At 45.3% G+C, this 26,539-nt stretch overlaps 2 protein-coding genes across 2 annotated transcripts; one reads left to right on the plus strand and one right to left on the minus strand.

Annotated features, from left to right (window-relative positions):
* Positions 1-3,108: 3,108 nt before the first annotated feature.
* SNF8 (SNF8 subunit of ESCRT-II) lies at positions 3,109-10,019 on the plus strand. Its single transcript, XM_019740601.3, has 8 exons — positions 3,109-3,266; positions 3,633-3,683; positions 5,053-5,191; positions 6,050-6,154; positions 6,675-6,747; positions 7,640-7,781; positions 8,674-8,748; positions 9,792-10,019. Exons 1-8 carry the CDS (start codon positions 3,213-3,215, stop codon positions 9,927-9,929), a joined length of 777 nt encoding a protein of 258 aa, XP_019596160.2. The 5' UTR covers positions 3,109-3,212; the 3' UTR covers positions 9,930-10,019.
* Positions 7,911-25,775, minus strand: UBE2Z (ubiquitin conjugating enzyme E2 Z). Its single transcript, XM_019740600.3, has 7 exons — positions 25,337-25,775; positions 23,377-23,449; positions 21,156-21,343; positions 18,779-18,890; positions 16,287-16,399; positions 15,558-15,648; positions 7,911-13,323 (listed from the first exon to the last, which is right to left on the minus strand). Exons 1-7 carry the CDS (start codon positions 25,657-25,659, stop codon positions 13,153-13,155), a joined length of 1,071 nt encoding a protein of 356 aa, XP_019596159.1. The 5' UTR covers positions 25,660-25,775; the 3' UTR covers positions 7,911-13,152.
* Positions 25,776-26,539: the final 764 nt, after the last annotated feature.

A 26,539-nucleotide genomic window follows, 5' to 3' on the forward strand; every position in this document is an offset into this window, starting at 1 on the left:
GGTTAGAGTGCGAACTCTCAACAAGGATGCCGGATTGAAAATGGTGACTGAACTGCACCCTCCACAACTAGACTGAAGGACAATGACTTGGAGCTGATGGGCCCTGGAGAAACACACTGCTCCCCAATATTCCCTAATAAAATTAATTTTAAAAAAGTACCCACCTCATAGGATTGAAGTAAATATTAAATAATGCCTGGCACAAAGTAAGTGGTCAATAAAAGTTAACTTTTGTTATTATTATTCACACACAGAAACCTCACTTTAAAAATAAAAGGGTATTAATTTAAGATCAGAGAGTGGCAAGCTGGATGGCTGCAGGGCTCGGCCAGTAACAGAAATGAGCAAAGTGGGGAGGGTGTAAAACAATGGGAAGGACAGGGACTGTGAAAATGGAAGAGACATGCTCACTGAAAAGCATTCTGGGGCCCAAACAAAACGCTTTTGAGAGCTGAATTTGCCTGAGGGCTGCCAGTTTGATCTCTCCCAGCTCTGACATATTTGGTTTCCTCTCCTCTAAACACCTGGCGTTCTGAGAGTGTGTACCACACAGTTTAGAGCATGCCTTTGCTCAGAGGATATACTTTAGTGATTTTCCATGATATAACTGATTGTCTTGGAGAGATGTCTGGATCTGTATTTCTGGCGTCTTGGGTGTCTCTGGAGGTCACTGAATTAGAAAGGATTATTTTTTAAAAATGTGCACAATGTTCTTACTATGGGGCAGGCATTGTACTCAGTTCTTTATAAACAGTTTTTTCAACATTCAAATTTATAAACATCATTTTAAAAAGTCACGGTGATCTCATTTAAAGCTTCATCACAACCCTTTAAGATCATTATAACATAACAGCTGTTCACCATGCCTCCAGGAGGCAGAGCCCATGTTCTTAGCCACCTTGCCACAGGCCAGCTGACTCACTTAAAGTAAGTGAGGGCATCTGTGATAATCAGCCTTCAGTGGTGTACTGGAGCAGAGTGCTTCTGAGAGCCATTGTTAAATTGTCAGGAATTTTGTGAGCAGGTTGTAAAACCATTGACAACTTGAAAATGGCCATGGTCAGAGTATTTATACCGTAGAAATTGGCAAATGCTATAAATCAAAGCTCTTCCCTCCCAACCTGGAGAGGTGGTTGGTAAACATTTACCAGCACATCACTGGTCAGCATACTTTCTCTAAAATTATAAAGAACAAATGTGTCTGAATAAGGAACTGAGCATGTCTGCTTGAGGGTGGCACTGAAGTTTGTCAAGGGCCAACGTGTATACCTACGGGAATGAGTATGTATATGTGCATTTGTGGATATGAATAGTTAAATCTGAGGTGAGGAGTGTGAGTGAGGGATCAGTGTGAGTACCTTAAGAGGTCTTACAGTGTGAGTCAAAAAGTGAGAAATGAAGCAGGTATATCTAGATGGTGTCAGTGAGAACCTAAGGGACCAAGTTGTTGTATTAGGGTGTGGTATAGTAGGAAAATGAGGATATGAGGTCAGTGTATCAGTATGGGGTTAGTGTATTTTTCACAGAAAGGTAGATAGATATATTGTAGGAGGTCACTGTGTATGAGAGGGGGTCTGAAAAGGCTAGTATGTGTTGGAGGGGACAAATCTGTGTCTGAGAAAGTTTGTGTCTAAGGGGGCTTATGCTATCTGAGCTTAATGTCTGAGAATGTGTATGACAATGAATCTGAAGGTAAGACTATGATTCTATTCTGCTTCAAATAACAGAAAAACACAAAACAACAGTGGCTTTGGCAAGATAGAACATTATTTCTCTTTCTTGTAACCATCCAGAGTGAGGCAGCCCAGGGGTGGTGGGACAGCTCTGCTCCACAAAATCTTCAGGGACCCAGGCTCATAGGGCTCATGGCTCCATCATCCCTTAAGGCTAAAAATAGCAACTAAATATCCTGCTACCAATCTCTGCTCCTATCCTCTTATTATCTTTTTACTCAAAACCTCTTTGGTAGCATTAGTCATAGTCATGATTTCACCTTGATCTGTAGCCCAGCCCAGCCCTTTCTGCAGAATTTTATAACAGTACATCCAAATGACAATTGGCTCTCTCTCCTGTGATGACCCACAGACCTCAATTTCCACATGTTCAAAACTACTCTTAATTATTTCTGCAACTTCACGCTGTGGTTGCCCCCTCCCCCAGTGGCACACACTGTTGCCCAAGCCAGAAAACTGAGCATCCTGCTGACTTTTCCCACCCATTCTGCCCCTATCTAAACAGTTTTACCATTCTACCTTCTTAATGTCTCCTGAATTCATACCATTCTTTCTATCCTTACTGTCACTATCTTAGTGCTAGCCCTCACCATTTCTAGTTTAGATTGCTAAAAGTGACTCAAGTCTAGGTTGCCACAAATTCTAAAATAAACACAAATTGATATTACTCACTGACTTAACTCTCCATTAGCTCCTCCTTTGACTCAGTAATGGAAGTCACCTACGGAATTGAACACACAGGTGACTATAACCACCCCAGATCTGATGAGTAATAATCGTAGCTGATATTTACTTATGTGCCACGCATTACACTAAATGCTTTGTTAGATATTTTATCACGTAATCCTCACAACTTCATGAGTAGGTATTACTCTTTCACAACTGTGGAAACTGGAACACAAGAGATTAAGGAATTTGCCTCAAGTTACTGGACCATATGTAGTGGAAGTGAGCTATGGAGCCAGACAATGTCATTCCAGAGTCCAAGTTCTTAACTGTAAAGCCTTCACCAGTCAGAATTCCAGCGTGTGACTCGCACAAGTAAGCTCCGTTGGTGTAGAGTGCATTCTGGTTTGTGCTCTACATGGAGCCCAACTCCACGCCTAGCACCTAGTAGGAGGCCCATGAGCACTAGTGGCTGTGGTGGCGATGGAGGGGCAGTGGTGTAAAGGTAAGCAGGTCCGAGGCGTCCACTTGGGTGGGGAGCGCGGGGCCGCACAAAGGCAACTGGGTCTCTGGGTCCCGACCCCGCGCCCTCCTCGCTCCACAGCTTCGCGGAACTCGGCCACCAGCAGAAGGCGGGGCCCGAGCCCCTGGCGGTGGGACACTTGCAGCCCCGCGGCAGGAAGTCGAAGCGTAGCTTCCGGCGCGCGGAGATGACGCGCGGACCGCGCTTCCGCGTTGGGGAGCCGGCGGTGGATCCCGGGAAGCAGAAACCCGGGCCCCGGCAGCGGGGCGGCCTGCGGGCCCAAGGCGGGGATGCACCGCCGCGGGGTGGGAGCCGGCGCCATCGCCAAGAAGAAGCTTGCCGAGGTGAGGGGAAGAAGGCGGACCCACAGCCAGCCCTGACCCGCGGGAGACTGAAGTCCCTGGAGCAGAGCTCTGTACCCTCAAATTGCCTCCCAACAGAGTCTGACACGGGCTTCTCGGGTTCCCGGGAACGGAGTTTCTCCAGCTTCCGGTGGATTGGAATGCCAGCATCGCCAGATCCACCAGCCCTTTCTTCCACTTCCCCAAATTTGACTACAGACGAGTCGTCCATTCTACTTCCTCATCTCTCTCCCTAAGAAAAACCATTTAAGAGAGACCCTCTTCTTTTCATATTTCAGCTGAGGCGGTACAAGTGGGAGCCCCCAGCACCCACTCTTCATAACTCATGCTGATCTCTTTGTCTGACAGGCCAAGTATAAGGAGCGAGGGACAGTCTTGGCTGAGGACCAGCTGGCCCAGGTGAGTCGGTTGGAAGGCTCCAGGAAGGAAGGGAGACCCCACAAGGCTGGACAAGACACCTTTGGTATAAACTAGATTACTTGGGTTGAACCAGAAATAGGATATTTGGCAAACCCAGATTCTGGACTGCTCAGATCTTTTAGGCGACTGGCTGATAATAATGATAGCTGACATCTTCGAGTGATCGCATGCTTACAGCGTCCCAGGCATGTGTCCATTTTCTTTACGTAGACTGACAGGAAGGAACACTGTTCCAGGCATGTGTTCATTTTCTTTACGTAGACTGACAGGAAGGAACACTGTTCTTAGATTAAAACTGAGGACCTTGAGGTGTGAAGTAATTTATCCAAGGTTGCATGGTTAGCAAGTGGTAGAGCTGTTTGATTTAGGTCTTTTGAAGTTTTTACTTTAAATGCCTAAAAAAACATGAAAGTATTACCTAACCTGCGGCACCCACCACCACCACCATCACACCTAGGTGCATACCAGAAGTGTGTGTGGGTGATGGGTGTGGCTCCTGCACAGTTTCCTTCTCTGGCTCTTTCTCCTTTTCTGTGCATTCCCAGAGTTTACTCAGTTATTGTGACTGGTGAAGAAGAGGAGAAGGCAGTTAAGCAGGGAAATGGGCCCTTGAACTGAGGAAAGATAGTAGACACAGGCTGTGCTCTTCAAATTTCCCACTCATAGGAGAGATGACATGTAGGAAACAACTGGAAATGGTGACTAATAATGTGTAAGTTAGCAAATAGCAAATGAGGAGATGTTGGGCCAGAAGTGGTTACTTTTGGTGGGTTAGAAGATTGGCTTTGTGAGAAGCAGTGATGCGAGTAGGAAGTCAGAAAATCCCCAAACCATTTTGTATTTAGCTTTGGAATGTAATCTGGTAGACCCTTAGCCCTCCCTCAGGGATTCTTTATCTGGAGTTGATCTCCAAGGAGGTCCATGACTTAGATTAAACAGGCACTGCACACCTAATTCATGCCAGGCTTCCTTTTTCTCTATCTAGCCTTTCTGTCAGTGGCTGAAGATTTCCCACTGCGTGAATGCTGCATTTCCTCATTTTTAAGACAAAATGGATTATTAGGCGTACCTTCAATTTAATAATAGTTTTTCTGGGAAAAAGAAGCACCACATTAGATATGCATGTTGATTGTTCGATGCATCCTGACTTTAGAACAGCAACACAAGAAAAAAATGTATTTTAGGAGCAGCAGGGATCAAAAGAAAGGGAACAGGAAACAGCATCATGGTGGCCTGAGCAGATAGCTTATTTCAGCCTTTGCCTTGCCACTGGGCCAGGGACTTATTTTTGGCATTTTAATTATCACCTGGCTGGGCTGCCACTAACCTCCCCTTGTCCGTCCTTCAGATGTCGAAGCAGTTGGACATGTTCAAGACCAACCTGGAGGAATTTGCCAGCAAGCACAAGCAAGAAATCCGGAAGAACCCTGAGTTCCGCGTGCAGTTCCAGGACATGTGTGCCACCATTGGGGTTGATCCTTTGGCCTGTAAGGAGTTGTCTGTGTTCTAGGATTCCAGAGGGACAGAAGCTACCGAGCTGTTATCACTGGTGTTGGGGCATCTTCTAGAAGGGCCTGCAGGGAGATACAGAGTGTTGTCTTTAGGGCATGCCTGGCAGGATGACTGAGTGCTCAGTTTGATGGGGAAGATGGCGAGGCTGGGGTGCAGGCTGAGGAGCCAGTGTGTCACCCTCCTTTGAATGAACTACAGTGGAACTTTTTATGGCTATTTTCCCCCTTTATTAAAAATACTTAGTTTTAATAAAAGTAGTATGTGATCATGCAGTCACTAAAGGAGGAAAAAGAAAAGGAGGAAGTAGACTCTTCTGACCCTGTCCTATAATTGTAGAGATAAAGTACTGTTAACAGTTTAGGGTGTATCTCTTTTTTGACACCTTCATCATAATTATAAACTTTTTTATTACATACATGGGATTATGCTATAATCCAACTCTATAACCTGCATTTTCACTCAATAAAATATTGTCTTTAATGGATTTTTGAATGCTAGGTCTGCAGATTCTTTCTCTTGTCTAGACCATATGTCCCATTATATTTCATTGTATGCTTTGGGAAAGGAAAACTCATTTTTATAGTATCGAGAGCCAGAATTAGCAGCCAAATAGAAATGCTTTTTAGATTGCCCACGCATTAGAATTGTCTGAGCCTGTTGTTTAGCAGGAATTACCAAGAGTCAGATTATATTGAGGATCCTGAGTAGTAAATAAAGCAGAAGGACTTAAGGCTAAGAATAGAAGACTTCCCATAGGATAGATGCTTTAACCTAGCTTTGAAAGAAAAGATGTAACTAATGAATAACGTAGCTTTTGTTTTTCTGTCTTGTAGCTGGAAAAGGATTTTGGTCTGAGATGCTAGGTGTGGGAGACTTCTATTATGAACTAGGCGTCCAGATTGTCGAAGTGTGCCTGGCCCTGAAGCACCGGAATGGAGGTGAGGGTGGCTAGGTCCTGTGGACTGGGCATTGGACTTCTCTGAGAAGGAGAAAACCTTGAAAGATGATCTTCTTCCCCATCCTGCAATCTGCAGGCCAATAAGGTCCTGAGAAGCGGTTAGGTCTTAGAAGCATCTTAGCTACTTCATATAGTTGACTCCATGGCCAAGGGTAAGTGGAATTACCTGAATGATTGTCTCTGTTCTCCAAAGATTTTTGGCCAGGAAGGTCTAGCCCCTAATCATTGTAAACAGTAGTAGGGAGGTAGGAAATAACTGTATGTACTCTCTAAAATGTGACCTTAAAAATGGTCATTCAGTGGTCTCATCTTAATAAGCACATTAAATGGTCTGTGTTGAAGTTAAGAAAGAAAACCTAAAAACAGTTATAAATCATTGACTGTAGACATAGCCTTGATGTCAAGAGAACATTTATAGTTTTTCAAAGATGATACTGCCTTTCGTTTGTTTGGGTTTTTTAGCCACAAAAGTAATCCTTTCTCTCCCCTTTCTCCAATAGGTCTGATAACTCTGGAGGAACTACATCAACAGGTGTTAAAAGGAAGGGGCAAATTCGCCCAGGATGTCAGCCAGTAGGTCTTGCCTTCCAACCCCTTGGAGTATAGAAAGGTCTTTGAAAATTAGATGGATATCTTTTCTCCCCACTGCTTGTATGTCTAGGATAGTTTAGGAGTCACTTTTATTCCCCTTTATGATCAGAAAAAAGTTATTTAAAAAAACTGAAAATAGATAAAAAAAAACAAAACACACCCATTATTTCTCAACTGAGGTATTACGACTGTTAAACATTTTGATATAGTTTCTTCTAAGTATTTTCATGCATACATATGTTTTGTTTTGTTTTCAACATTTTTGGGGCTGAATAGAGCAGGGACTGAGAGAGGCTAGGGTCAGAAGATGGGGTATAAATTGACCTGGTTCAGCAGCCTGTATGTGTGACTCCAATTTGAGAAAATGTAAAAAAGCCTTGTCAGTATGTGGGCTGGGTATGTGATCTACACATTGACTTGTAGGTTTTCCCTTTCCGTAATTTCAGTTGTCAACTAAGAAATAAGAAAATCTGGCAGTACTGGGCCTCAATTTCCACATGACAATCAATAATCACTTTGGGTTGCACCCTTTAAAATGGGATAAGCATTTTCTATTTTGCCATCGTTCACACTACCTTGTGTTGTCTCTTCCATTTAGCTCATTCATTCCCATTTCCTGATGGGCTCTTGTGGGCATATTTTTTACCTCTGTCCCATGTTTGAATGGTTTGCTGAGTGGAGAACCTGACCATCTCTCTCCCTTGAATGTCCAAGCATTTGGGGCCCTTTAACCCTCCCTTTTTATTGACATAGTTAAACGTTGTGCAGCCTTTTGAGTCTTCTATCAGAGTACCCTGCCCAGGGCAGAGCGGAAACTGCATTGTGGCTGGGTCTGGTCTGTCAAAGGTCTTTAAGCAGTTCTCCCTCCCCTCAGAGACGACCTGATCAGGGCCATCAAGAAACTAAAAGTACTTGGCACTGGCTTCGGCATCATCCCTGTGGGCGGCACTTACCTCATTCAGTCTGTCCCAGCTGAGCTTAATATGGATCACACTGTGGTGCTGCAACTGGCAGAGGTACGGTGTGTGTGTGTGCGTGTGCGCGCATGTAAGGGACAGCCTGGGGGTGATTCTGGAGCACCTCTGATCTCTTCCCCATCACTCAGGTCTTTACGCTGAACTGTAATGGATGGAGGCACTCAGATCTGTGCTTATTTAGCAGACATTTATTGAGCAGCTACAGTGCAAAGCACTGGGCTAGGCCGTGGGCCATAGAAAGATGGGTACCATATAGTTCCTGCTCTCAAGGAGCTTACAGTCTAGTGGAGCAGACAGACATGCAGACAACTGTTTCCTTGGGTAGACAGGTTCTTCTTGGATGTCTTCTTAAAAATACTTTTATGGATTATTTAAAACAAATGTTTAATCTTGTTTGCCATCCCCGTTCTCAGCATGCCGTAAGCGTATACCTCCTCCCTGAAATCCTTACCATGTATTTAGGAAAGGCATGTTCAGTTTGAATTCTGTCATGTAGAACAAACCTAAATAAGGGATGGGCTTTTCTTGATTGGGGGATAGGGTGAGGCAGGGTAGGGGCTGAATATTTAAATATTTCAGATTACGAAGTTAATGATTATCACTATTTCTTCCTATCAATTAATCATTCTTACTCTTTCTTTGTCATACTCTATAGAGTTCTTTGAGAAAGTCTAAATTAACATTTTAGTACCAGAGACTCCACATTGTAAGACTGAACCCCTCAACCCGTCACCTCAAAAGTCACCCTTTCTTCCTCCTACCTCTTCTCTGCTGGGACCTCTAAACATTCTTTTTCTATGCTCTTAGGCTTTCTTTGCTCAAGGGCAGTTCCTCCTCCTTTCTGGATAAATCAGTTGTCCTTGGGCAGATGCTGGGTTCTAAGGGAAAGCACACTCTTAACTGACTCAATCCCCATTCCTCCTTCCTTCAGAAAAATGGCTACGTGACTGTCAGTGATATCAAAGCCAGTCTTAAATGGGAGACAGAGCGAGCGCGACAAGTGCTGGTATGTGACTTTTGAAATGGCCCAGAAAAGATGGGCCCCAGATGGGAGGAGGTGGGTGGATAGGAACCACACGGAGCTTCAGCCTTGCTCTGCTGGCCTCTTGCCTTGAAGGCTACTGCTGCCACACTAGAAGTAACACCAGCATTTCTTTGAAGATGGCACCGAGAGGCAGAACTCACAAGGCAGGCTTCTAACCCTGACACGTGTGTAAAACCAGGCTGCCACTGGTACAGGGGGATCACCAACACCTGTTGCTCCTAACCTGTAGCGCCTGGTCAGATGGTTAATGTAGTTTGTACTGGAAGTAACAGTTCAGTGGGGGAAATTGACTACCTAGGGTAATTACCTATCTATAATTATAGAGTTGCATATATATCTATAATTATATACTATTGCATATAGTTATAGTTTTATATATACAAATTTCATGGTACTAATGAAAAGATTGATGTTGTAAAGAGGGAGTAGGATGGAAATGTAGGATTTTAGTACCTTCTTCCTTATCCAAACAATTAACCTATAGACTCAATTTCATCTGTAAAGTAAGGATAAACATACACGTTTATTATCGAGCAGAACCAACCCATCTTACGCCTATTTCCAGCTGTAGGAGCTGAGTCCATTCTGATACTAATATGCTCCTTCCATTAACTTCTCCAAAAAGGTTTACCCACATCTGCCTGTTACCTAATAAGCTAACTGAAAGGTAGTGATCTCCCTTTTGCTTCAGGGAATGGAGTCAGCGATTTGCTTAAGGCCAAATAGCAAATACTTCTGTAGCCCTGCATTCCTTCCACAGCATCCCACTCTTGCTTGTCTTTACCCACTTTTCCAGCTGCACAGGTTAAATGACTTGGTGGCATTTTTCATACCTCAGGCAGAAGTCAAGGCCAGATCATTCCAGTTTGCTTGAAATGTGTGAAGGCACTCATGTAGATTTGATATAGTTTGAAAATCCCATTGAAGCCAAAATAGGTATGAGCATTGTTTATTTTGTGGAAACTCCCCTTTCTCAAGTGACGCTTCCTACCTTTTCCTTCCAGGAACACCTGTTGAAGGAAGGGCTGGCTTGGCTGGACCTGCAGGCCCCAGGGGAAGCCCATTACTGGCTGCCAGCTCTCTTCACTGACCTCTACTCCCAGGAGATCACAGCTGAGGAGGCCAGAGAAGCCCTCCCCTGACTCTGGGACTGTGGAAGGGGCATAGAGTAGACAGGGAGAAGAGGGAGAAACTGTTGAATAAAACCTGGACTTTGTTTAAAAAAAAAAAAACCCACAGAAAATAATGTTCCAAGTTTTTTTCTTCCCCCAGTGTTCTTCACCCATTATTTTATTTTTTTTAAAGTGCCTTCACATTGCATCTTTATTGGAGAAAACCTCATTTATCCAGTAAGGATAACCTGAGTAACAGAACAGCGAGTATGTATAAAATGACTTGCACAAGTCACCTACAAGTCCATGGGAAGGCCATCTGTCTCCCGGCTAGACAGTCTACTCTTTGTAGCCCTGAGACATAGATTATAGCCTGTTAATTCAAACCTCTTTCTTATAAAATGTTCCTTATGTCAAACGAGCAGATTATAATGGACTAGTAAATATTCACTCTTCAGCTCCCTCTGTAGAGATTCCAGGTTATGACAGACTCAGCTATGAGTGTGAAGGAAATAGAGGCTAATGTTAAAATGATGGTTAGAGGGAAGAAAACAATGGAATTTGAGGGGAGTCAACCAATAGTGAATGTATTGTTTCTCAAATTCCCTATAGCTTTCCTTTCTGGACTGATCACCAGATCCTTCTAGTTTTAGTGGTGGGAAAGGAAATCATTTACTGAACACCTAACTCTGCCCAGTTCTATATACACCTCTTTTAATCCTCACACCCACTTTAAAAGGAAGTAGGTATCCTTAACTTTGCAGGTGAGGAATCTGTACCAGAGACCACCAGCTGAAACAGAGCCAAAGCCCACTAACCCAAGTCCACTTTGCACAGCACAGGCTGGCAGGACACTTAATTTCTTCCTGCATAAATGGTCAGCCAAGAGGAAGTGTCTCTACCAGAAAGAGCCTTTAAGGTGGTGATGAGCTGGGACACAGGTGTCAAGCCGTTTTCACAGTCTGAATGCTAAATTCCTAAGGGCTGGTTTAACAGAAAACCAGAAACCCAATGGTTTGGATTATCCATAGACACCCCTTAGCAGGGGATATATAATTTAAGCCTATCTCTACCTCTGCCCGTCCTTGTAGGATATGCTCACTTTGCAGTTTCTGAATCGGTACTTCCTTGGAAGCAATTGAGGCTAAGATGGCATTCCTCTCCTTGACTGCCAGAGATACAGCCTCGAAACAAAGACCCTATTTCTGGTTGGTGGAAAACTTGTCACTAGCAGTCCACATCAAACCCCGTTTTCAGCTCCCAGACAATTCACTGAGCACTTTCTCCAACAAATTTCTGGCCTAGGCAAGATGTGTGGTTGTTAGATGATCCATTTCTTCCTTTACACAAACCCTCCCACACCCATAGGCGCCTCCTCCTTCTGCCAAAACAAACTTTATTGCACCAAAAAAAAAAAAAAAAATTTCATTTATGTACAGTCAGATATAAAGACATCTCTTTGACTCCTGTGCATATATTTCCTCAACTCAAGATTAGGGCGTTAAGTCAGGCAAGTATGCCAGACATGTTCTGCCCATGGCAGGGCCAAGGAGAGGATTGTCACTTGAAAGTGGGAACACTTAAATGGATGACAGACAACACTGGACCAACAGACCAAGGGCATTCTTCTAAGCCCTGTACTACTAGCTCTGGGAATGGAAGAGGGAAATTGGAAGCAGGGTCCCTTTCCGAGTCTCCTTGTAAAGACCCAGCCTTCAGGTATCCAACATAAACTTCTGTTCCCCAGACCCCCTTCCTGTCCAGTTTGCTTCCTGCTCTCCCAAGTAGGACATTCTCCTTTGTGCACACCCCCCTTCCCAACTTCCCCAGGGAAGTCCCATGATCCACAAGGCAGAGGCCTCCATAGCAGCTGGCAGAGCAGGTACAAGTTATCCTTTCCCTTATACGTGGCTAGATACTGACGTCAGGTGGATCAGATACCCCACTGGGAGCCGTAACAGTTAATCTGGAAAAACGGGCAGAACGCATCAAAAAGGGGAAGGGTGGATTCCCTCGATGCCCAGTACCACAGGGCACCTAAAGCACATTTTTCTGAGCCAACCAGCTAAAGGATCACTGCAGCTAAATACAGATAGAGAAGCGACACAGCCAGGCAAACACCCATCAGAACCAGTGACAAAGAGCAGCTGGGAGGGGGAGGAAGGCGGGAGGGGAGAGAAGAGGAGGAGTCTCTCGAGTTCCAGCCCAATCTCCTCTGCCTTGCTCCCCACAGTCCCTTGGCGTTGAAGTGAGGAGTGGGGACTACAGGCTGGGATGAAAATATGCAAGGACAGCCAAACAAAATACATAGGACTAGCATCAGTCTCCGCCCTCACCCCACCCCGCCCCCAGGAGAAATACCCTCATTGTGACTAGTATTTATGAAAACCGGTAAGAGACTATTCTATGTAGTGGCTCTAATCCCATACACACAGCAGCTGCCTGTGTTGGGAACTTTTCAAATCAGTGATTGCGGGAAGAAACAGCATTTTCAGCTTCTTATGGTGACTGCAGGCTTTACCAAAACCGTGGTTCAGTCCCAGTCACATTTTACCTCCTGACTTAAATCGAGAAATGGGTGAGGGAATGGAGGGCAGAAGAGAAAGGTGCTCAGGTGCTAGGTAAAGCTTACTGATCAGCAGCCTAGACTCCACCACTGTTCCTTCTCTTTGGTCTGTCTAGAACAGTGACTATAAATTAGGAAAAACAAAATTATGCTGGCCCATGGGAAATAATAGGGGGAGAGAGGCAAGGAGGAAAAGGGCATTGGGAAGCCGTTTCAAGACTGAAAACAGACAAAGAGACAGACAACCACCCAGACTGCTTAAGTGTCACAGACAGCACCCCCCCACCCCAAGCTCCCTTCCAGGTATCCCCATAAATCATTTTGGGCACACTCCCTCTTGGGATTGCAATTTCTGTCTCCCACCTATCCCTAAGGAGCTGGCCCTGTGGAGAGGTGTGTTGGTTGTTTTGTTTTTGCCAGAGGCCCTCGCCCTAGGTGCTCCTGCATAGGTACCTTGGCCCCTGATATGGGATGAACATAGCCCCAGATGCTCGAGAGCCAAGGAGGTCAGATGGGGAACAGCCGCCCCACTCCCACACCCTGGGATCCAAGCTTGCTTGGTTCTTGCCATCTTGCAGGATGACGTCACGTTTGGAGGGAGATACACAGTGCCTCTCCGTCCCTGGGGTGGGGGGAAGGAACTTTGCTGGGACTCTCGAGTGGGGGGAAGGGAGAAGGGAGCAGGGTCTAAACCCTCAGGCTCCCATGCAGGTCTGTCTCTGTCCCAGATGAGCTGCTGTCAGAGTCCATTTCGGCGTTCTCATTATGGAGCCTCTCCAGCACTTTTTGACGAATCAGTCCCAGGCGCATCAAGAGGGACTGGTAGTCAAAGTGGCCCCGCTTCTCTCCAAAAGGGTCCTGTGGGGAAAGGAGACAAGTGGGATAGGATGGAAGATTCAAGTCTGGGTGGCTCACCCTAGAGAGCAGCTTTGGGCCCATGTCAAACGCATGCTCCACCTATGAGTCATAGGAACAGAGCACAGCATAGGCCGTTCCGAACAGAGGACAACAATCTTTGTTCAAGAATATCATGGCATGTTCACTGCCCCGGACAGGTCTGGCTTGCGCCAACATTCAAATGTGTTTGCATTCCTTAAAAGCATGCCAATATGCGGAAGGGGGACACAGTACAGGCAAAACAGACAGGGAAGAGAAATTCAAGACCAGGACTATAATAATTCAGTGTGACTGTGTTTTGATTTTTTTAAGGAGGGCGCAGCTCACAGTGGCCCATGTGGGGATCGAACCAGCAACCTTGGTGTTATCAGCACCACGCTCTAACCAACTGAGCTAACCAGCCACCCCGACTGTGTTTTTAATTAACCTCATAAAAACCATATACAAAGGGAGAATTATCTTTCATTCCCTATACAGTCCTCAAATAACACCATTTTTTCAACGTCTTTATGTTCTAACATTGATGAGATGCCTGGGAACTTCCTTTTGTTTACATCAATTAGCCTGTGGTAAAATTGGTTTCGTTATATCATTTGCTGTAGTTCCAAGAACCTATCAACAATGCTAAGTGAGGACTTACTGTACTCGAAAAGGGTCATCTGCTTTTCTACGGTCACAAGCAGGTCTGGAACTCAGTAAGCACCTGTACTCTTCTCCAAAGAGCAATCACCACAATTCTGTCCAGGTTCTTGGGCATCAAGCCAGGGTCACCTAGCCTTGACCTTAATCCTTATTCTAGGTGAAATATTTCTAAATATTACATAGAAAGGGGTTAACTGTCCTTCAAGTCTCCAAAATAACTGCGGTTGGGGTGGAATATTTAAAGACCAGAACTTAAAATGCTACATAGAGAATACATCAGCAAAGTAGCACGGCCAGGGACCAAACAAATGGAGAGCTGTTTCCCTGGCAGTCACAAAAAGGCTATGATTCTTTTCTCCTACATAAACTCTTTCCACACTTTTGCTCACAATTATCCTCACGAGCAGGGGCCAGTGGACACAAATCACAGTCACTGTAACTACAGCCTGCACCTTTCATTTATGAGGGTTACACTCCCCGAAGGCTGAACTCCACACTTACTCTGTCTTCCTTCTTTCATCATTGGCTCCATTTCTAACCACTCTCCTCCTCTCCTGATACTGCTCCTCCCTTTCCTTCCCTCATCATGAGTTATTTTTCCTTAACAGACTGAATATTGGAAATGCTGCTGGATACCAGCAATGCGAATTCCCGACGGGGAACAAACCACTGCATTCATCATCTTTGATATACTCGCAAAAAAGTTCGGGAAACAAGTTACCCCTGAGCTGTCCTTGACCTTTGGTTTAAATGTGGCACGTGGGTGGGAAGGCCTTGAAGGAAGGACAGGGAAGCTAACATTTCTAAGCAGCACCTGAGGAAATAAGACATTTACTCCTCCTGCTGGTGGTGCTGGCTGGGTGAGGGAAAGAGCCCAAGAAGAGCTGGGGGGAACCTGCAGAGGTCTTAGTCACTTATGCACGTCACCACATTGCTAAATAAGTCCACCAGTAAATGATCCAAGACAAGAACTGGTCCTTCAAAACAAGAGGGTTCACACCCTCTAACCAACCAGGTTGTTTATATTTGAGCCTATGTACAATTTGTTTTAATCAGAACCTCTTCTTTAAAACAAGCCTAAATTCTGCACTTTTACTGGAAGCGGAAGCACATTTTCCCAGTAGAGGCAGAAAATAATTAATTACCATCTTGTAATAGCAATCTTTCAATATGTAACACTGTATACCCAATGCTTCCATTCTATTAGCACCCCTCTGAGCTAGGGATGGAATTCCAATAGACGACTCTTACAATCCGTAAGACCGAGAGGGTTGAATGTTCTTGGTTTGAAAAGACTACTGACCAAGAAGGGAAGGAGTTCCAGGCTGGAAAGGATAGTTCAGATTCTACTCGTGAGTACCTACTTTATGCCAGGAACTCAGAACCACCTCCATTTGGCTTTAGGCAAGTCAGTCTCCTCTTGGGGCCTCAGCTACTCAACTGAACCAGGTTCCTTTCGGCTCTGAGTTCTATGAGAGATGTGGGTGTCACCCTCGTGGGGATTTTACATGGTCTGCGGTAAGGCCTCTGGAGTCACTAGAAGAGGCTGTTACCTGCATAGTCTGGCCTTGGAGGTGCAGGCGATCTTTGCAGGCCACCTCATAGAAGTCATAATACTCCAGGAAGGACTTCTCCATCACCCCTCTGGAAAACAAGGAGAGGAACTTAAGAACAAGGGGGAAAAGGGTCACCCTTTCACCATCTAACCTTAATGCCAAATTAAACAGCTAGCGTCCCCAAGCCCAGAGATCTTAGGGATTATAAAATGGGAGTGACTGTTAATACCAATCATTTGAATCCCAACTTCAACTCATGACTTTCTCAATCTCATCTGTTTTCAAAGGCCACCCCTATCCTAATCCTTACTCAAAATTCTTCTAGGAAGTTTGTTTCATTAACTCTGACTTTGCTCTTCCAGTTTTTATTTAGAAATAAAATTGAACATTAAGAAATGGGTTTCTTATGAAGTGCTCTACACCTCATTTGGCTGTTGAACAGTTAAGTGTCTTTAATATGTCCAGGTTCTCGGCAAACTGGGGGCTCCGTGAGGACATAAACTATGTCTTTCCCATCAGGCCAGGCGTACTCCAAGAAGAGAGAAGCGCTCTCTGAACTTCCTGTCGGGGAACCCTTAACCACATGGTCTTTAAAAGCAACTTATTTCTTCTCTATCTCCCTTTGGTGCTCAACACTGGACATTCCCCCAAAGGTTCTCAAAAGTAAGAACCAGCTAAATCTCCAAAAGGAGTAACAAGTACCAAGTGGACTCTCTTGACACATACCGTAGGGGTTCAGGACAGGGACACTTTCCTTCCATCATGTCACAGACTGCTACTCTGATGGTCTCATGCCGAATACATTCATTGTAATTTTTGCTGTCTCCTGGATGTCTCTCCTGAAATGTGATAGACACCACAGTATCCAAGTACAAAATTTAGGCCAAGAGAAAAGCCAATGGGAAGAGGGTTCAGGATTAGTATGGGGCATGTGACCCAAGCACATAAACTAAGAGGATACCTTTCCCACTGTATGGCACATCCAGAAGAGCCTTTCATTTTTGAGACCTTTTACCTGCCCCTGTGCGTACCAATACCTATTCTCTGTTACGGGTCATTTTACCTATCAGCAGCAAACCAGATCCATCAAATTTTCCAGAGCTTAAAATGAAAGGCCTCTCAGGTAAGGATTAAGTGGGAAATAACCAACTATAGGAATGATGGTGGAACAAAAGGTATAAATGACGTTAAGAATCTGTCTGGAAAACCTATACATACCAGGATGCTTCCTTGTTAACGCCTTTATATGTCTGCAGGGTTCTACTACCATTAAGTCAACCATTATGAATCTATCAGAAGCAGAACTTGAAATTTTCAAAAGGAAAACTCCCATTTTTGGTCTAGAAAGCTAACATGAAACGTGTGGGTGTAAACGGAAGGGAGCACAGTCTCCTCTCCTTTAACTCTTCAATGTTCCTCCTACCATCAACTCTGGTCAGAGCCTTGGCTTCTGATAAAAACACGAACAGAAAAGGTATGTATTTCCAGCCTACTACTACGGCTCCCAAAATGCAACACAGGGACACTGTGGGATGTTGTAAACTTTCTTGAGGAAAACCATGGTATTCAACATCTGTCAAATACTATGGGAACCACTATAGTGCTTGAGGTAGGTAGTTCAGTTTTAACTGTATTATACTACTTTCAATGACCTATTATCTTTGTGATGCTGGATTTTCAGTCACTACTTTTATAAATAGCAAGTACAGCACACAAAAACAGTGGGGGACATAAACGAAGGTGATGGGTTCAATGTGGTTCCAAGATTTTAAAAGTTGTGTGTGGCGCCCAACAGGGGCACACATCCTATTATTAAGTCATTATAGTTATTTAAAAAAGAAATAAGTTCTGTGGACCTAACTACTTAACAAATGGAACCGTTTGGCATTTCTTTCTGCCTGGGGAACTGTGAAAAAACTACCAAGACGAGAGGGTGCTATGAACCAAGAACATTTGAAAGTATTAAGAAAAAAGTCACATCTCTTGAATTTCCGAACAAAGAAAAGACCTAAATAAAAATCAGATTCTTGGTTAGCCAATGAAGTCCATCTCCATTTCTACCTACTCCTGAAATTAAATCTACTCTTTGTTCGGAAAAGATGGTTTAGGGAATAATTTTTGTTTATTCTTAAAAGGGCGCTCCCTTTTGTTCAGGTATATAGAAGAATCATCAATGTCAGCGTTACCTCAAATAGTTTCAGAATGAATTAAGCTGTTTTAATTACCTAGACTGAATTATTATCTTTTGGGAACATCACCGGAATTCTTCCTGTGCTCATGAGTAATCCTGGAAGGCACTTTGGAACAATGGAAGAACTTTGGGCTCCAGGGACATCCTGGGTCCTACCCTGATCTGGTGTATCCTTGAAAATGTGGATAACAATATTTACCTCAGACAGCTCGTATAAGGATCAAAGGAGAAATTATATATAAAAACTTGGCAGTGTCTGGCATATAGCATAACCCTTGGAAAATGTGTTTCCTCCACTTTCTCTTCGGTAGGGCTGACTAAACATTCTTGCCCTAACTGATGACTAGCTAGCTCCTCTGGCTCTGCAGGTAATAGTACAGCTGACCCTTGAACAACACAGGTTTGAACTGCGTGGGGTCCACTTATCGTGGATTTTTTTCAGTAAATACAGTTGGCCCTTCTTATCTGCAGGTTTTGCATCTGCGGATTCAATCAACAGCAGATCGAAAACAGTGTCTGCATTCCCAACTACAGGTCGAAATACTGTTTTCAAACTGCAATTGGTTGTTACCAGGGGATGCAAAGAGCCCACTGTAGAGTCTAATGTTATACGCGGATTTTAGACTGTGTGTCATTCATGAGTCAACCGTACTTCTTAATTCCAGAAGAATGTCTGGCTCAGCAGTAGTCACTGGAGATCACTTCAAGGAGATACTGGAGAATGGACGCATAAAAACCCACTGGATGCAAGAGCCCCGAAAGCAGGCTCAGAATTAATTTCCAAATGACTCCACTGACTTCCACATGGTAGATTAATCCAAGTCAAATGGAAATAACTTGACATTACTGTAACTTACAAGAAAAAACATTCATCAATAAGGAGCACACATGCCAGCTCCTTTCCCCCCCATAGCGATAAGTTTAATACATGGGGCTGAGCCAGGTTAAAAAACAACCCTTAAGCCAACCTCTGAGCTCTCTTAAAACCCAATATTCCACACCCCAAAGCCAGGCCCAACAGCCTTACCTGCTCAAACCCAGGCTCATTGTGATAGGGGTTCTCAGTCATCAGGGACTGGATGGAGATAAGCACGGAAGAGATGCTCTGGGCTGGGCTCCAGGCAGGGCCAGTCCACGTCCTGCAAAACACATCAGAGGGAATGGAGGCGGGTGAGGCAGAGCGAGCTGCGAGAGGCCATCACAGAAAGACCAGTGCACAAGTACCCTGGGGCCTAGCAGCACCATCTTAAGTGACTCAACTTTCTCTTTCACTATTAATATTCTGGAATTTCCCAGCCTCTGCCTCACCCTCATTCACCAGAAATCAGTCAACTGCCTAATCCTCTTATCAAGTGGGACAAAAGAAAAGGGGAAAGCAAGCGAGATAACTCTGAAGGGATTTTCTTTGGGCTAGGAAAGAAACAGTAGCCAGGGAAGGTTCCGTTCATCAGAATGAAAGAATCTCAAAGGGCTTATTTATTTATGGGTGTGATGGAGTCAGTGAGGAGGGAGAAATTGAGCAGAAGGAGAGGGGACTGAAGCTATCTGGTTAGAGGCCACGTAGTGGGGTTAATGATCAGGGATCCAGTTTTCTATCAAGCCCCCAAAGGGTGTTGAATTCTCTGAGGATTACAGAACTCCGAAGACAGGAAGGGAGTAAAGGGCATGTCTAGACTGGGGAGGGTCTGAAAATAATACATGTAAAACAAGAGAGAAACACCAAAATTGCCTCTCTCTTTCATAAACCTGATTGCATACTGGGAGGAGGAAGGCAGTTTGGACATTAATGACATTTATTTGTAGCACAATTAATTGAAGAGATGGCACCTGAGCTGGAAGCAGAACACAACCTGAGCCAGGACTGCTTGTTCAAGTTCACTGGCCAATTCCCTTTCCCTGCTGGACTCAAGGAAAGCCCAAGTAAGTGATTTGGGACAGTAACTTCATCAGAGATTGCTCTTCAGTGCCGCTCAACCTGCTCTCTTCTCAGCTTTGCTCCTCCCCAAACTCTAGACTTTGCACTCTCCAAGGCTTCACATATTCAGGATTCATGTCAATGTGTTAAACGTTCATTAAATTTCTTTCGTTAGCTTGGTATTTTTTTCTGGGTAGAAAAGAAATGAGGCTGATAAATTGAATATAGTCAACTAAGAATGCCTGGAAATTTTCCACTCTGATCCTTCGTGACAAATTTTCAATTTCAGGGAGCTTCTCCTTTTTCACCCAACATACTTCTGCCACTTTTACCCCACCATTTTACTTCCCCTGTTTCTACTATGTGCCTAATGTTTGCTCAAAATAGTTTTACATAGACCTAATGAAGGGGTGCCTAATACAAAACACTTTCATGAACGAACTTCATACAAAAGCAACAAATAAATTTCCTTACCACTGTGGGTTACATGGACCACTATCCTACCAGCACAGACAATATATACCCTTATGACACGAAGGACTTCTTTAAGAACAATCTCCTTTAAAGGACTTCCTCACTGCCACAATCACAGCACTATCCCTACGTCTGAGAGATGTTAAAAAAAAGAATCCTGTCTCCAGTTTCTGTCAACTGCCTTGTCCCCCCCCACAAACCTGGAAAATGTGGACAGGAAGAAGGAAAACAGTATCACCACTGGGCATCTCTCTCAATTTCAACCCGCACTTGTTCTCTGCCCCAGGGAAATTCAGACCACTAAAAGGACCAATCCAGAGTATACTAGAAGACATTTCCATTCTGAATTTTTAACCCCCAAAGGCAATTAAAAGGAATGAATGAGAACTACATAAAGCAAAAATCTTAGTAGCACCCAGAAACAAAATGTACTTAAAACTTCTGTGTTTCATATCTGATGTGATTTCCAACCTCAGACATTTTTCATTCAGTTAAAATAACATAATCATCATCTCCACCACCGCCTCCAAAGCCACTCATTGAGACTCAAAAATAAGACACCCACAATCTTGAATGGCACAGATCTGCAGCCTTTCTCAACCTGTATGGGACAGAATTAAGCCTGATGCCCTAAGAAAGTGGTTCTCAAACTGGAGTGTGCACCAGAAAGCACCCGGAGGGCTCGTAAGACACAGACTGGTTGGGCCCCAGCCCTAGAATCTCTGATATAAGTCTCGGGTGGGGTGCCAGGAGCTGTATGGCTACAGGTGCCCAGGTGTTGCTGCTGCTCACGGAGCACCACTTCATTAAGGCATCCACTGTCCGTAATGAATGAACTTCTCTCTCTTGCGTCTAGAATGGTACTAGTTGTACCATCCTGACAGAATTCAGGAAATAGTCATTCCAATCATTTTCTGTGTTCTGTAGTTCAGGTTATGAATGCTGGTTGATAAAGGCTGGCCTAGAGTCATTATGTGCTAACAACCAACTTGGCCACTTAGAAGTCTCCTCTTACCCTAGAATACTCAAGCAGACTTTCCCATTGCGGTAGAAGTTGGGGTTAAACCTCACTGTGTTATTGCCCGTTGTCATCAGTTTGACCCGAGGTGGGTGGATGGGATAGTCGGGCGGACACCGAAACACGAACAGGAAGAAACCCCCTTCATAAGGAGTGTCAAATGGGCCTGTGATCAATGCATGAATCTGCAAAATAAAACCCCATCTCAAAATCGTGAGGTGATGTCCCATCCCAACCCCTCCTGGCTTCTACTTGCTACCCACGCCAGAAGCAGACCTTCACCTGGTAGCCATATACCATATCCTCACTGTGCAGAATGAACAGCCTGTCCTCACGTTAATAAGTATGTTTAAAATTTTAAGAAATCCCACTATAGGGGAGTGGCATCTTACTCAGGGTTACATTCTAAAGTTAGAGTCTGAGGTGAAAACTGAATCTAATCAAAATCACCCTTGAATATCCCTTAAAACTCCCTTACAGCATGGTTTTTGCTCGGCCTTCTCTGATCAGTTATGTATAACAAATGGATAGAACACCAATGTGCAAAATATAATATGCATCTGTAAAGTATTATCCTAGCATGTTTAATTTTAAGAAATACATATTTTTTCTGAGTACGGATGCTTGGATTTGCCCAGGTTCAACACGCGGATGATGCAACTCCAGCCTCCATTTATGTGGCACAAAGGGGAGGTAAGATGAATGGAAGAGGAAAGGGACTGGAAGCCACAGCACGAGTGCCAGTAACAGTGCAGAGCGGAGGGTTGTGATGGAAGCCTAGGGTGTCTGCTTCCTCTACAGAGGATTAAACCTACTGTGGAGGATGTGGCTCAGGCAGCATCCAGCTGCATCAAAGCTACAAGGAAAAATGGGGAAAACACAGGGTCCAGAGCCATCACACCATCCCCAGAACTTTCCCCGACACTGTAGGTTAGTTAAAAAAATAAATAAAATGCAGTAGCACTTAACACAACGCTAGTCTCTTCCTCCAGCCGTGATTATTGAACAAGATTTCCCTATGAACTCAGTTATGTTTATTCTACAAAAGCTTGTAAGCATGCATGTAAGTCTGCTTGGAATTTGAACAGCAAGAGGAAAAAGGACCTGCAATCCAATGCTTCAGTGTATAGTCCCTAACTTACCCTGGTGACTCCCTAGGTTATCTTTTAGCCCTTAGTCATTGGAATAGCAAGCTAAACTGGTATCAACATGGCATCAATTCTGGGAACCCTAGCATATTAACATATTAACATTGATACTTGACTGAGGACAAGATGTCCCAGGAAAAACATTTCCAACCACATAAAAAAAAAAAAAAAAAAAATCAATTGAAAGAGAAATCTATTCAAAACAAAATAGATACCAACAATACAAAACCTGAATTTTTACTCTAAGAAATTTGCAACTATGACTTTTCATTTAAACAACACTAGATTTAGGAAATCTGACTTCTTCCCAACATCAATTAAAGCGTAAATTCACTTCTGAGGGTAGAGCACTCAATGACAGAGAAGCCTAGGTACTTACAGTGTTTCCCCGAAAATAAGACCGGGTCTTATATTATTTGCTCCAAAAGACGCATTAGGGCTTATGTTCAAGGGATGTCATCCTGAAAAACCATGCTAAGGCTTATCTTCCGCATAGGTCTTATTTTCAGAGAAACAGCATCAGAGAAATTTGACATTACATACTAAGCTTTCTCTGTGTTTGTGTGTGGAGGACAAGAGAGGACTGGTATTTGGGTGAACAGGAGCCTAAACAACAGCCTTTTACTGCGAAAACTGTTTACTCAAGCTTGCCCCATTCTTAACCTTCTCTGTATCTGATTTATAGCAGCATACTTAAAGGTCAAGAGTGGTGGGATTGGGTAAGAGCTGGGTAGTACAATGGATAGGGTGACCACATAATTTGTCATCCAAACTGGAGCACTTTTGAGAGTGAAATAGTGCCCTATTAATAGTTAAGCCGGGATAGTAAGTGTAAACTGGGATTTTTCCAAGCCAACCAGGACCTACCGTATGGGCACCTTAATAACAGACATCTGTTTGAGGCTTTGTTCCACCTCACTGTGTAACCTTGGGCAAGCCACTTACTCTCTTGGGGGCTTGATTTCTTTATCTATGTAATCAGAGGTGTGAACTGGATAATCTCTTTTAGGCTCTTCCAACTTTATGGGCCCAATTTCCCAATAACCCCCAAACCCCAGCAAGTTACATACCTTAGTCATGTCAACAGTATCAGGTACAACGAACATTCCTGGAGGAGGCTCCTTATAAATGGACATGATATCCCTGTATAACACCAAAAGGAGGTTGGGGAGGGAGTGAGGGAGAGGAGAAAAAAGGGAATCCCTTGAGCAGGACAGACAGTTGTTATCGCCTCAGTGATGCCAGGGTTCGAGAAAGTGGTGCTTGGTACCACAAATGGTTGCACTGTCTTGTTGGCTGAGAAATCTCAGCTGAGTACTCGTCAGGCAGTCAGAGAGAAATTATCATCAAAGGGGCATTGTTTCCTCAGGGGGAGGGTAAGGAGAAGGGGGAAAAAAAAGATCCCAATGGCATCAGATGTCACCCTGGAAAAGCCACATCCCATTTACTCTCATTCCCTCCTACATGGCAATTCATTCACTCCCCACCTCCGAGATTCCCAGGTACTACAGCTGAATGCTAAATGAAGATTTTTCAGTAACTGGGACTGTACCATCAACTCCAACAAAACATCAATTCCACAAACCACGTGGCTTTTTGTTGGTAAGGGGATTATATAAAGCAAGGGAGCTAGCAGGGAGCAATGATCTTGCCCAGGAAACTAATAGGGCAGAGATCTCTTCAAATTGGGGATGGCACCCTCTGAAATTGCTGGGAATCTCACATCTGGAAGATGACACAGTGACTACTATAGAAGTACAAGGATTTCTAGGACATATCTCACAAACTAGAATGGATCAGTTGTGAGCAAGGGTCTAAAGGACATTCTAGGTGGGAATAGGCTTGGGACTTACTAAGGAACACAGGGACATAAACTGCAAATAAGCAGAGCAAAGTCCTGGCGGAACTCAAACGTATGTCAGGATTGGAAAACTGTCCGGTCAGGCACTGGGCCAGGTACTTTACACACAACGTGCTGTTTAATTTTCATTACCACCTTGAAATGTAAGTAGAGCTAAACCTGAAGGGACTTGGAAAGTGGGGGATGAGAATACCTAGATGAGGATGATTGTGATGGGAGCAGGGGGAGAGAAAGAGTCTGGTCACCAAGAAACAGATTTCAAGATTAATAGCATCTACAAAGCATTATCCCTTTCCTACGCGATAGGTACTATGCTAAAATTTTTTGCATAAGTATTATCTATTAAATGATATGGCCTAAAATCAGTCGCCCAAGAAGCAAGCACAAAAAGGAGTTAGGACCTTGTTTTTATATTTGGATTGGGTATATTTGCTTCAGAAAAGTAAACCAGATGATCCAGAGAAAAAAAATACAGGAAAGAAATATCGTGAGTAGGATATTACAAGCCAGAGTGAGACGGGAGTGGGAAGAAACCTGAGTTTCTGGAACAGGTGTGAGTGGACAGCTTTGGGGATCTGGAAAAGTGGTTAAAGGGGAGATTGTGGGTACATGAGGTAAGAGATCTAGACTTGGGAAGGGACTGTATGGAGGGGATCTGAGGAGATGGGAAATAAAAAGAAAGGCTGGTCTCGAGCCTGAGGCCAGGGAAAGCAAGCTGTGTGTGTTACAAACGGGGCTCAGGAAGAGACGACGGGGGGACCCGATGGGTGGGGCCTCCAGGCAGCATCTCGCAAGGCTGGCGTGGGGAGGGGGGAGAGGGGTGGCGCCGAGGGCGGGAGGGGGTGTTACTGAAGCACGAAAGGGTCGGGTTTCGGGCGGGAGGTATGGGGGAGGGTGTCCGGAATGGAGACGAAGGGCTCACGGGAGGTTGCCGAGGGGCGGGGTCGGACCTGGGCACTCCAAGGAGGGATTTGGTGCGTGTGGAGCTGGGGGCGGGGGGAGAAGGGACTTGGATCCCGACGCTGCGGGCGGATAAGTCGTGGGCCTTACAGCTGGGCCGCCGCGAGGGAAGCGCGGAGGCGGCGGGGGCGCTGTAGTGGGAAAGGGTGGGGGGCGGGGAAGGTCGAACCCCGGAGCTCGGGGCTGGGGGAGGAAAAACCCCGGCTCACCGCTTGATCCGGAGTAGACACTGCGGCGCGGTTCGCTCGCCGTCCCAGTCGGAGCTGAGCGTGGGGTCCCAGTGGCTAAGCAGCGCGGCCCCGTGGGCAGCGGCCGAGGGCGGGAGCCCAGGCAGCGGAGCCAGGCCGCTCCCCGGCCCTCCGGCCCCGCCCGCTGCCGCCGCCGCCGCCCACACATCCGGCAGGAAAGGCGGCCCAAACCCGCCGCCGCTGCCGCTAACGCCAACAACACCAGCGACGCCGCTTGCTCCGGGGCCCGCTGCCCCGGCGCCCGCCGTCGCTGTCGCCGCCTCCTCAGTCGGACTCTCCGCCATCGCTGCTTCGCTTCCGGGACTCCTCGGCAGCACGTCCGCCGACCAGAGCGGCCGCTGCTCCCTCTCCCTCCCGCACCACAGAGAGCCGGGCCAGAGTGTCCCCACCCTCCGCTGCCACAGCCCGGCAGCGCTGGCTCCGCCCACACCCTCCCCGACCAGCGAGAGGCGCTCTGCAAGAGCGTCCACCCACGGTCCTCCAGGGCGAGTGGGGGAGGAACTAGCCGGTCGAGCCCGGCTTATGGGCCTGTGTTGGCCCCGCGCTTTGCGTGACGAGGTTCTGAGGCGTGACCCCGACGCCTAGGTGCAGTTGAGAGCCCAGTTCCAAAGAGTATTTTATTTTCAAGTGTTGAAAGAGGAGGGCCATGTCCCCTCTTGAGGAGAACGACCCTCAGAGGTGCCCATGGTATAGGATTGGGGATCGAGCCAGCTTCCCTGTAGGAAGGCGCTGAGTAGATTGAGTTGACTCGCTTAGGTCTCTTGCGGTCTGAAAGGCTCTAGGATTTATCTTTCCGGCACCCTCACCCACGGAGGGCAGGTTGCCATTGCCCCTTGCCCACAATAGGACCAAGAGGAAGGAAGGAATCAACCTGCGAGTGAAAAACTCCGTTTTCCAGTTTATTCAAGTATATATTTATGAAGAGCCTGCTAAATACCAGACACTTGCTAGGCGTTGCCATAGGGATAATGAAACAGACCTAGAGAAGCTTGGTAAAGGGAAGAAAAATCAGGCCTCCTGATTCCAAGCTCAGTCTTTTTTCTTCCCACAAGTCCTTGACTCCACTGTAATGAAGCAAGGGGCTGTGAGTTTAAATCCTGGAAGGATTCCTCAGGACTTTCTTGAGATGTGTAAGGTGAAAAATAATACTGTGGACTAAGAAAA

Source organism: Rhinolophus sinicus, chromosome 12, assembly GCF_057876585.1.
Source record: "Rhinolophus sinicus isolate RSI-liver-muscle chromosome 12, RSI-T2T, whole genome shotgun sequence".
In the NCBI taxonomy this organism is placed as follows: Eukaryota; Metazoa; Chordata; class Mammalia; order Chiroptera; family Rhinolophidae; genus Rhinolophus; species Rhinolophus sinicus.

What these genes read in the sequence shown, in the direction of transcription:
- SNF8 (XM_019740601.3), top strand. Translation starts at nt 3,213, where the DNA reads ATGCACCGCCGCGGGGTGGGAGCCGGCGCCATCGCCAAGAAGAAGCTT. An exon ending in TGGGGTTGATCCTTTGGCCT is followed by an intron (nt 5,192 to 6,049) that starts GTAAGGAGTTGT and finishes TCTGTCTTGTAG; the next exon opens with CTGGAAAAGGATTTTGGTCT. An exon ending in CCTGAAGCACCGGAATGGAG is followed by an intron (nt 6,155 to 6,674) that starts GTGAGGGTGGCT and finishes TTTCTCCAATAG; the next exon opens with GTCTGATAACTCTGGAGGAA.
- UBE2Z (XM_019740600.3), bottom strand. Translation starts at nt 25,659, where the DNA reads ATGGCGGAGAGTCCGACTGAGGAGGCGGCGACAGCGACGGCGGGCGCC. An exon ending in ATACTGTTGACATGACTAAG is followed by an intron (nt 21,344 to 23,376) that starts GTATGTAACTTG and finishes TTTATTTTGCAG; the next exon opens with ATTCATGCATTGATCACAGG. An exon ending in TCCAAGGCCAGACTATGCAG is followed by an intron (nt 13,324 to 15,557) that starts GTAACAGCCTCT and finishes CTTTCCCCACAG; the next exon opens with GACCCTTTTGGAGAGAAGCG.